Here is an 11,882-nt window from a genome sequence, read left to right on the forward strand (position 1 = left end):
ATACAGTCCTTCAAGTCAAATTGTATGTGAAATATGTGAAAATGGTTGACAACATGTTGGCTTTATTATCATTTTTGGAGAACTATCGCCTCCTAGAGGAAGAAGATGTCAGAACTATATTTTCATAGAAGGGAGGAGGTGCATTAAGCCCAGAGAAGCTAATTCGTCAAATATTCAGTTGTATGGCTTTCTGTCAGTGTTTCATGCTCAGCTTCATTCATAGCAAATTAGAACTACTGTACACTGCCACACTCAAGCACTCCCGTACATGACTTGAATGTTTAGTATTAAACATGGCTTTGTGTTGCTTCTCTATGGTTAATTTATCCAGCTAAAGATCTAATCCTGAATAGTAGGGAAAGCATTAAGTGAGTCTGACTACTTATGTATGAAACACATATCATCAATGAGTCTTCATTCAATCTTAAAAATTATAGCTTCATTGTACTTAAACACAGACAGTAAAATGCTGTGTTGGCCTTATTACTCCCACGAGCTAGGGAGGGAGCTGCTGGGTTGGTTTGCTTCATCGCACTCCAGCTACAAGTTCTAGTCAGATGCATGACAAGACCAGCGAGAGAGCTCCAGGCTGTCCTCTAGGTCGCAGTATCTTAGTAAGATCCTCTGCCTCTGCTCGCTGGGTGAAATTGATCATTGGTTAGGGGAGGAACAGTAGATGCCTGGGTCCTCCTGGGTTTTTTTTTTTTTTTAAAGAAAATCTAAAACTGGTCTAAAGAAGGGGGATAAAAGTTATTTGAGGGTCTCCTATCATTTTTGTATTATTATTATTTATTTATTTATTTATTTATTTATTTATTTAAGGTTTCTCTCGGGGTTAAAGCAGCATTTAAACGATGAGTGGGGTGCTTTCAAGAAAAATACCGGTATATTACATTAAACCAAAAATTTAAACTGGTGCAGGTAGTTTTTTTTTATTTGGTAAAGATATTCGGATTTCAAAAAGCAAGCCACCAACATAAAATATTTTATTACTACAGATGTATTGCAGAGAGAGCTGTAATAAAACATGCGTGTTGGGTTATGGCTATTTTCAAGATATCATCAAAGCAAAAAATGGCAATGTGCTATTAAATGAAAAATATAACTCTAAACATTTAGAAAGACAATACAGTAAGGCAAGTATACTAGTAGCGGCTACTCAGTACATGCATCACACTGCTTGACAAGTATTACATAATCTGTCAAGAACCCTTACCTCCGTAATGAGTGAGTAAAGGTTCAGGTCATTGGTCGTGGAAGGGTACTAATGGCATTTTTGAAGAGTTATTCTGATTGCACATTCAATTAGTAAACTGAATCCTCTGCTGCCTGTTAATACAAAACCATTAATGAAGACTCGATAGGATAGCTATTCCACTGAGTATAACATTCACAGCTTAAATCAATGGGGTTGTCAACCTCTCTGTAAATAACATGTTCAAAAAAAAAAAAAGTGCAGTAGCAGCGTAGCGTTTAGGGCACGTAATAGCTTCTTGTCTTCTTGTTTAAGCTTCTTGTTTTTAGTACTGCATTTTAATCACACCACAAATTAAAAATGTGTCCTCTTCTAAAGGGGAAGACATATAGCATGGGTATGTTTTCAGCTTTAATAAAATTCTAATATTATTACATGTGAAATTATTTTATGTTAAATTGTTCATACAAATGTTTATGTAATTAAACATTCTTAAAATGCTTAGGTTATATGCCTAATCACTAGTGTCTCTTCACAATTTGAAAAGTGTTAAAATAGTAAGCTGCTTACATAACTGTCAGAATCTTCAGCTTAAAGGACATTTTGTCTGTTCACATCAGATAATAACTGTGTGGCCCCTTTCCACCTGTTCAAATCTGTGTTGTCCCTGTGGCTTACAATGCTGAACACTATATTCTTGTGCCCTCTGGTGGTTCAACAAAGTATATTTTCTTGTTTGTCTTCATTTGCTCAGTTACAGCCGAAAGGACATTCAGTTTTTATCTGTTGATAGACTCGGCGCACCATAAACAGATCAAAACTGAGGTTCTTTTGCATCATTGTAATCTTTCTCTAAATCCTTTATTTGGTTGTGTGTCTGGAGTATCCTGTGTGCTGTGACTGAAGAGTTTTCCTCATTCTACTCAAATCATGTGACTAACGCTGTTAGATCCACCTACTCTACATAATCCAATGGTGGGGCTGACATTGAAAGGTAACATGGTCAAATTGGAATGAAATGAGGAAGGCTGTTCAGTCCCAGCATTTAAGACAGACCCAGAGAGCCATTCCACCTCTTTTTAAAGGGGGTACAATTAGATAATTAACTATTTTAGTGTTTGTATGGAGGTTTAATTGTAAGACCAGGATTGGAAGAAAGAGCAAAACTGGAAGGTCCAATTTTGGTCACCCCCAATTTAAGATACGGGTGCAACAGAAAGGAGAAATACACAGAAAACCTGCACACACCACAGAACAGTACGTAAGATGTGAAACTCTACACAATTACAAATCCCTGAATTAAGTGTTTTTCTTGACATTTTACAAATCACAAGATTACACTAAAAGTCTTTAGCTCTTACAAATATATTTTATTTTTTCAGACATGTGCACTCATCATAAGACTCGTACATAAAATGTATCCATAGGAATAAGTGCAAGAGAGAAAGTGCATGACAATTCAGCTGTACAGAAATTGAACAATTAATATAAAACCAGCAATGAATGAAAGTAATCAAGCAAACATAGGAAAAGCTGGTTTAACATATTGCACATTACACATCCATACATCACAGACTCTACAGAGGACATGAGGTAACAGAATCAAACACTACAGAAATTCAGATCATTATTGAAAGCAAATATAGTTTTAGCCTTCCTGAGTATTAACTGATAAGGAGTACTACGTACACTTCAGTATAAATCATGTACACATTTTACATTGTACACATTTAAATGTCAAAGTCTTCTGCATATTTTAATTCAATATAAAATTAATATGAGAAATGTTACCATAACCTTTAGTTTACAAATCAAATTTGAATGTTTTAAAACCTGGCCATCATATTATTATTGTCTTTTAAAAAAAAAAAAAAAAAAAAAAAAAAAAAAATGAACCTGTTGACATGAATAAGTATTGATTCCTGGAAAACTACAATTACCTTTTTTTTTATTACTGGATCACTAAAAATAAAAAATAAAAAATGCTCAAAACAAACCGATTCCTACTAATTGGAACTTTCTAATTGCAGGGCGTTTGTTTTAAAATGGGCCAAATATGAACTGCATTGCCCGATTCTTTTTGTGAGTAAATGTTAAGGTTATCTCTGCAGCACACTTTAAATAAAAAAATAATAAAAAAATTAAGATTAGGTGTATGTGAAGATAGAATCACACTCCTACTCATGAATAACACACTTAAAGGTTTGTTTGGCAACACATTAAATATGTCTGCATTATTAAAAAAAAATACTTAAATCCGATTGTTATATGTTAACCACTGTACCTAACAAGGCAAGAAACATTGTAACTTATGCTCCTGAACAGTCTGTGTATGTGGTGACCATATTTCCTCTTCGTTGTGTGACAGTTCTGCAGTGCTGCTTCCTAGACCCTTGAAACCTGTTTTCAGTTCTTATTGCGTGCCTTCGAGTACTGTCCAAACTACTGAAGGAAAACATCTTTTCCATGTCTTCGAACATGTCGTCAAAGACCCCCCCTCCAAAAGAGAACTCTTGAAAATGTCGCTTGTGTTTCCGGTGGGCTTCCTGGTGAGCTCTGAAGTGGTTTTCAAAATGCTTTTTTTGACGAGCTTGGTGATTCTGACTGAACACGTCAAAATCTTTAAACATATCATGGAAGTTAAAATTGAATGGCTGATCAAAATGTTGTCCATTCCCACCTTCAGAATTTGTAAATGCCCGGTAGTCAAACTGATCATACTCTTTTCTTCTTTTCTCATCCGACAAGGTTTCATAAGCTGGAAATAAAATAAATTGAAACAACAACTCAATAACAACAATGCATTAACAATAACAACTCCCTTAAATAGCAATGCATGTTTATTATGTTTTTTTTTTGTTTTTTTTTAATAAACACACGCAATCTCATTTCATATACCATTTAGACAATTAATACAATTATCCATCTTAAAATCATGAATCAGATGTTTTAAAAAAAAAAAAAAAAAAAAACTTACCTTCAGCTATTTCCCTGAATTTTGCCTCAGCATCAGGACTCTTATTTTTGTCTGGGTGGTACTTCATTGCAAGTGTGTGAAAGGCCTTCTTGATCTGCCGTTCAGATGCACTTTTTGGCACACCCAGAATATCATAGTAGTCCTTTTTTGCCAATATTAATTCTGATATCATTAATATACAAATAGCAAATGTTAAGGCTGCCTGTGCTGATGCCATATTGCCTGTTACCCTGGAAGGAAAAAATAAATAACTGAATTAGTTTAAAAAACACACACACACACACACACACACACACACACACACAAAATGAGAAAATAATGGATATGTTGCTTAATTTGAAAAGAAACATCATGGTTTTGGAGGAGCGATTCTGACAAACTTCATTTTTAGGTCTGAACGTAGTAATCAAGCCCAGTGAGTTTGATTTTTTAACAGCAGTACCATTGATAACTGCCTGGTGATGTTGGTTATATTAATTGTTAAAATCAAAGATTACAAAGATTTATTTTTTTAAAAACCGCTTGCAATCTGTGTTCACTACTTTTTTCATTACTTCTGATTTTTTTTTTTTTTTTGTTTGTTTGTTTTGCAGCTAAAGCATGTATGGGACAAATACAGTAAACTATACACACATGCGTGTAAGCGTTTCGGGTCCAAGTGCATTATACAATCCCTTGATTTTATTCTCATAATCCTTCATTACTATGCAGTAATCCCACAGATTTGATTGCATGATCTTTAATGTCCCGTCAGTGTAATATATTTATAATTACGATGATTATTTTTGTTATTATTTTAAACAGAAAAGCCATTGGGGTGATTTTATCAAAAAAAAAAGTGTTAAACAAATCTTAATCATGAGCCCCTCACAAAAATCCTACATTTTTCAACTAGCTGACTCTCCTATCCTCACTCTGACAGCTCAACAGTTACTTAATGGTTGGTTTTGAGGTTAAGAGTTCCTGCTTTCAGCTGTATTTAACTTAACTCGTCGGTATTTTTTATGTTATTTTTTATTTTTTTAATTGCCACGGTTTCTTCTCCACATGTACAAAAACATTAGTATTCATCAACTGCCAGCAACTTCAAAAACAGAGCTAATTACCGGCAGTTAATACAAACCCTAACATACTCCATCGACTGTAACTGCAACTCAAAAGCACATAGCCTACTGAGTAACTAACATTAAACAGAATCCAGAAAGTATTGTAATTTAATATTAAGAGTAAACCTAAATGTTCGTTATTAACGTTAGCAATACCTTGGCACCTTTTAACTTTTCCAAGAACTATATATATATATATATATCCTATTTATGGCTGTTATTTGAAATAACATGTTTTGTTTTTTTTTACCTACCAAAATCTGCGTCTGTATTCTGCTCAACGATGAAGGCTGACGCTCCTGTAAACACACATTCCACTTTGTGAGTGAATTCCAGAACAGAAACAACACGAAGCGCAAACCCATTGGCTCCTGCCGTTACCAGGTGACCCCTCTCATTTTGAGCACGTGACGTCACCTCCGACTACAGCGCCTATCCCCCGGAATTAGTAGCTTGAAGTGTGTGAGTGTAGATATTTGCATTGTTTATTTCCGTGTCTTGTGTTAAGCCCGCAGTTTGTGATATGCCCCGTTACTGTGCTGCAAATTTCTGTAAAAATCGTGGAGGCCTATCTTCAAAAGATAATAGGAAAATTAGTTTCTATCCGTAAGTTTTGTTTTTGTTTCTTTTTAAACTACTAAAAAAAAAAAAATGTGTATATATATATATATATATATATATATATATATATATATATATATATATATATATATATATATATTATATATATATATATATAGTATATATAATATATCTATCTATATAGTCTCAAAAGATAGATATCGTTTTTAACTCAGATCTGTTCATATATGTGTTACTATACTGACTTGACTTTAAATTAAAAACGATTGCTTTCTGCTTTCTGGTGGCAGAGTATGAACAAATATTCACATTTAAGGATATTAACTTTTTTTTTACAACAAAATCATAGTCTATATGGATAGAAATAGGACTTCCATTGCTATCAATTTGATCTGTTTGAGGTTTTACTGTGTGGTTTATTTTCCTTGTAGAGATAAATAGGACAGACTTAATAAAAACACAAATTAAAGTCTCTCAAGTTTCAGTCTACTCTACAGTTTCCACCCATAAAATGTACCCTCCAACTCTATATAACAAATGAACATGGTGTCGATGGTTGAGAAAAATATGCAGTAGTAAGGGATTAAAAAATATCCATGCTGTGTATCTTGCAGATTAAGAGGAAGACATTGTTATTGTATGACATAACTGCATGTTTCTAAACAGACAATAATAGAAAATATTTGAATGTTTAAAATAGTTTGATTTACCAGGATTTGAAATGTGTGAAGGGCATTGTGAATGGCATAGTGGTTGGATAATGTTGTAAAATGCCTGTAAATACTAGGTATCTTTCATTATGTTTTGTTTCAAAAGGTTTCCACTGCAAGATAAAGAAAGGCTTCAGAAATGGACAGTGAACATGAAACGAGGAGTGTGGCTCCCCAGTAAACATCAGTATTTATGTAGTGATCATTTCACTCCAGACTCCTTTGATGTGCGCTGGGGTATACGGTATCTGAAGCACAGTGCTGTACCTACAGTTTTTGCATTCTCGCATGATCGGCATGGCTCACAAGCAGTACAGGTAAAGTTCTCATTTTACGAGATTCAGGGGGTGAGCGTTGGGGCTGCTTAATTAATGGCTATCATTATTATCTCTCTATTTAAGGCACAATCTTACGCATTTCCCTTGTCTATTGTTTTCTCTTTGTCCTCCTCCTCCTCCTTCTATGTTATATCGGTCTCCTCTGGGGTGTCAGTGAGTCTCACTTCCTTGACCTCAGGTCTGCTTCAGCGACCTCGTCCTCGCTCTGGGGTGTTCTCACCGCTGTGAGTCAGAGGGGACCTGGCCACACTATCCTGTCGCAGATATGTGCTAATCTTACCTCGTCACCGGAGGCTCTGTTCTATTTCCCTCAGGACGTGGCCCGCTTTACGCTCTCAGTTCCGAGTCCCAGACTAACCCATCTCTCATTGTTGCAGGTTCTCTGCGGGATGCCTCTCTGCTCCCGGCTTTGGAGGCCTGTGCCCCAACTCGTCCGAGGGCAGCACCAGATCAGTGAACCCTTTTCTATCTCTCCTTTCAGGTCCTGATTCATCTGACTTTCCTTTGCCCCTACAGGTGCCTCATCCGAGTCAGAGCCCTTTTATGTGTTTTCAGATCCTTGAGGCTTCAGCCTTAAACCAAGCCTGGTCCTACATAAAGGCGACTCGTCAGTCGGGATCTCTTCCTATCCTAACTTCAAGTCCGGGCCCCTCCAAGCCCACCTCTAAGTCTAGGCCATCAGCTTGCCTTCTGTCCTAAGTCTGGGCTCTCTTTGTCCACCTCTGTCCCACTAACAAGCTTGTTTCTGCTTCTTCTATTCTATCCTTACAGCCTCAACAAACGCTCTGTGAAATGAGTACAAATAATAATGATAAATAATTATTTTCAGATCAGTTATTGGTATTGGTGTGCATTTCAAAGCATATTTGAAATGGAATAGGTTTCTTTATTTATCTATTTATTACCTCATAGGGTTAGAATATGTATTATGGGTTTGGACAACCACCCCCTTTGGTGAATAAAATATAACAACTACAGAAGCCTGTTAGTGTCAATGGAGAAGTAAAAATGCACCAGGTCACAAGCTGTGACAGTGAATACCAAAAGAGGAACTTGATGCCTTTGAGGGTACAGAGAAAATATGTTTTTTTTTTTTTTCCCCACAGTTAATTTCAATTAGATGAGACTCCTCTGTGGTACAAAAGTATATGTTTATTGAGTAAATGTACAATATTTGGATTTGTAATTATACCAAAATGTTAATTTTGCATGTATTTGTGTACATTGAAGTATGTTGTGTATTAAACTCAGCAGGATTGTACATGTATTGGTCTCAAAAATAAATTTTAATAATACATATTCTATGATTGTTTTCCAGGAGGAATGGTCTAGGCCACATACAAGAAAGAAAAAAGCAGTGCCAAAGGAAAAGGCAGCTGATAGCAATGACATAAATACATTTGTCAAACCTTCTCCTTCAACGAAGAAAAAATCTTTGCTTTTAAAAAAGCAAGATGAAACAGAAAAAGCAGCCAGCCCTCAAATTGAATATGTTGAAAAGGAAAACTCAGAGACAGCTTACTCTGTGGAATCAGAACAAAACTGCCAAAAGGAAAACATAAAACTAAATGACCAGGAAGGTGCACATTCTTCTGAGATACTTAACACAAATGCTTCAGCTGTAGACACCACAAACAATCCACAAGATGCAAAAGAAGAGCTGAAGGAAAAGTTCATATCGGTCAAGTCTGATCCCCCATCTGAGAATGAGTCCACTGAAAAGCAGCTTGATTCAACGTCTCCAATCACCTGGGAGTCTGATGGAAACCGAGCTCCATATCACTCTGTTGAACCAACGAATGAAACTTTAAATACAGACACCATTACACGTCCTGTTGGGCATAATGAAGAAATCTGTGCTTTAGTTGAACCACCTGATACACAGCAGTGCACTGATGCAGATCACATCTTTTTTTCTGAACATTCGTATTGCAGACAGGACACTGACAAGGAGCATCTATGGAAAAAAATTGCCAGTCTGCATGAAAAGATAACAGAGCTGGAGAAAAACGAAGAGAGAACAGTAGCTAAACTTAACTCACTTGCTAATCTTATTACACATTTAAAGCAGGAGAATATTGTTTCTGAAGAGAAGTTGAAGGTTTTGGAAAACTATTTTACAACGCTTGAGTTTTCTGTGGTGCAATGATTTGAAGCAGGATACCACTGCATGTTTAAGCAGTGTCCTGTAAGTTGAAAAAGTGATGAAATATCATTGGAAATTAAGTTTAGCTGCTTGATGGTATTGCAAGCATTACATTTCGTACAACTGAAATGGGTTATAGCTAATGCAATAATTCTATTAGTCATACTTGTTTCCTGAACTTTGATTTGCTATTTAAGTCATGCACGGTATGTGCAGTTTTGAAAGAGACTTTTTAATTAAGAAGCATCATCTTAATTAATAACATCTGATACCAGTTCAACTTTTCATATAAAATGCATAGTTTCTTTTATAACATTAAAATTCATGTTGCCATAACATGTTGTATGCTGTTTTCAAAACTGCACACAAGACTAACCTAGCAAATACTGTAGAAATGCTTAAGTACCCCAGTGGTCCAGGATTTTCAACCAGTGCACTGGAAAACAAGCCTTGTTTAAAACAAATGTTTAGTTCCTAGTTTAAACAAAGTCTGGAATTTTGGTATTATTTGTGGACCAGAATTTAAACCCTTTGCTTTAAGGTGTAGTCCCATAGGTTAGCCTTGGCAAATTTTCTTTTTTGAACAATTGCAATATTTAAACTGATGAATGTGTTTAATTCAATGTACTACATGTATTCACTCAGATATTTATCAGTATGCATTAAAAGTACACAAATGCATTTTTTGACTGGTTTCTAAATGTCTCTTTTTGGTCAACAACACTTTCTTGACATATAAATAAATTAAACCAATGTAAGGTTGCTTTTGAACTCTGGGTTTGAGATAGGTAAGATTATGAGCGTTAGATTGACAAATCTGATAGTGTTGTCTCATCAAGATCTTTAAACTGCTGGAAAAACATCACCAGGCCAGCAGCATTTTTTAGAAGCTTGTGTCTAGTAATATCCACCGATGAGCAGACAGCTGCTACTTTAACTTTTCACTTTTGAAGCACCATCAAAGCCTCTTTGGTAAAATGTTCCCATAAATACAAGTTCTGGTATCTATTCTATAGTAGTCCTAATTTTTTGCTCTTTTTTTTTTTAGACACAAGTTTAGTTAGGAAGCACTGGAACTTTTTATATATACACGGAACAAAAATATGAACGCAACATGTAAAGTGTTGGTCCCATGTTTCATGAGCTGAAATAAAAGATCCCAGAAATTTTTTATTTGCACAAAAAATTTCTCTCAAATTTTGTGCACAACTTTGTTTACATCCCTGTTCGTGAGCATTTCTCTTTTGCCAAGATAATCCATCCACCTGACAGGTGTGGCATATCAAGAAGCTGATTAAACAGCATGATTATTACACAGGTGCACCTTGTGCTGGGGACAATAAAAGGCCACTCTAAAATGTGCAATTTTGTCACACAACACAATGCCACAGATGTCTCAAGTTTGAGGGAGCGTGCAATTGGCATGCTGACTGCAAGAATGTCCACCAGAGCTGTTGCCAGAGAATTGAATGTTCATTTCTCTACCATAAGCCGCCTCCAATGTCGTTTTAGAGAATTTGGCAGTACGTCCAACCGGCCTCACAACTGCAGACCACGTGTAACCACGCCAGCCCAGGACCTCCACATCCGGCTTCTTCACCTGCGGGATCATCTGAGACCAGCCACTCGGACAGCTGATGAAACTGTGGGTTTGCACAACCGTAGTATTTCTGCACAAACTGTCAGAAACCATCTCAGGGTACCTCATCTGCATTCTCATCGTACAACCCAGAGTCTTGACCTGACTGCAGTTCAGCGTCGTAATCGACTTCAGTGGGCAAATGCTCACCTTCGATTGCCACTGGCATGCTGGAGAAGTGTGCTCTTCACAGATGAATCCCGGTTTCAACTGTACCGGGCAGACAGCATGTATGGCGTTGTGTGGGCGAGGGGTTTGCTGATGTCAACAGATGTGAACAGAGTGCCCCATGGTGGCGGTGGGGTTAAGGTATGGGCAGGCATAAGCTACGGACAACAAACACAATTGCATTTTATCTATGGCAATTTGAATGCACAGAGATACAGTGACGCGATCCAGAGGCCAATTGTCTTGCTATTCATCCACTGCCATCACCTCATGTTTCTTCATGATAATGCACGGCTCCATGTCGCAAGGATCTGTACACAATTCCTGGAAGCTAAAAATGTCCCAGTTCTTCCATGGCCTGCATACTCACCAAACATGTCATCCATTGAGCAGGTTTGGGATGCTCTGGATCGACGTGTATGACAGCGTGTTCCAGTTCCCACCAATATCCAGCAACTTCGCACATCCATTGAAGTTCCACAGGCCACAATCAACAGCCTGATCAACTGTTTGCGAAGGAGATGTGTCGCGTTGCATGAGGCAAATGGTGGTCACACCAGATACTGGTTTTCTGATCCACGCCCCTACCTTTTTTTTTTTTTTTTCTTTTTTCTTTACGGTATCTGTGACCAACAGATACATATCTGTATTCCCAGTCATGTGAAATCCATAGATTAGGGCCTAATGAATTTATTTCAATTGACTGATTTCCTTTTATAAACTGTAACTGTAAATCTTTGAAATTGTTGCATTTATATTTTTGTTCAGTGTAATATTAATTCATACTTAGTGACACAAAACACATTTTCCATTATAGATTTGTCTTGAGCAAGGGCTTGGAAAAAATAAAATAAATTGAACTATTGCCCTAAAATCCTTACGCCATTGGTCAATAGTCCATCTCTCATGTGATTGGTTTACATCACTGTCAGTCCCACCCCTTTTCAAAGGAACACCTTTCTCCCCTGCACTCTTAACAAGAAAATGGCTGAACAGCAATTTTGTGAGCTAACAGAAAATT

The 11,882-nt window shown here is 36.7% G+C and overlaps 2 protein-coding genes across 2 annotated transcripts; one reads left to right on the top strand and one right to left on the bottom strand.

The window, feature by feature from the left end:
* Window positions 1-2,544: 2,544 nt before the first annotated feature.
* LOC121319964 (dnaJ homolog subfamily B member 9-like) lies at window positions 2,545-5,604 on the bottom strand. Its single transcript, XM_041257971.1, has 3 exons — window positions 5,533-5,604; window positions 4,173-4,402; window positions 2,545-3,953 (listed from the first exon to the last, which is right to left on the bottom strand). The coding sequence occupies exons 2-3, from the start codon at window positions 4,387-4,389 to the stop codon at window positions 3,505-3,507; spliced, it is 666 nt and encodes a 221-aa protein (XP_041113905.1). The 5' UTR covers window positions 4,390-4,402; window positions 5,533-5,604; the 3' UTR covers window positions 2,545-3,504.
* A 145-nt stretch (window positions 5,605-5,749) lies between these two features.
* Window positions 5,750-9,729, top strand: LOC121319965 (THAP domain-containing protein 5-like). The gene is made up of 3 exons (XM_041257972.1): window positions 5,750-5,884; window positions 6,677-6,887; window positions 8,227-9,729. Exons 1-3 carry the CDS (start codon window positions 5,802-5,804, stop codon window positions 9,055-9,057), a joined length of 1,125 nt encoding a protein of 374 aa, XP_041113906.1. The 5' UTR covers window positions 5,750-5,801; the 3' UTR covers window positions 9,058-9,729.
* Window positions 9,730-11,882: the final 2,153 nt, after the last annotated feature.

This window comes from Polyodon spathula, chromosome 8 (genome assembly GCF_017654505.1).
Source record: "Polyodon spathula isolate WHYD16114869_AA chromosome 8, ASM1765450v1, whole genome shotgun sequence".
NCBI lineage: Eukaryota > Metazoa > Chordata > Actinopteri > Acipenseriformes > Polyodontidae > Polyodon > Polyodon spathula.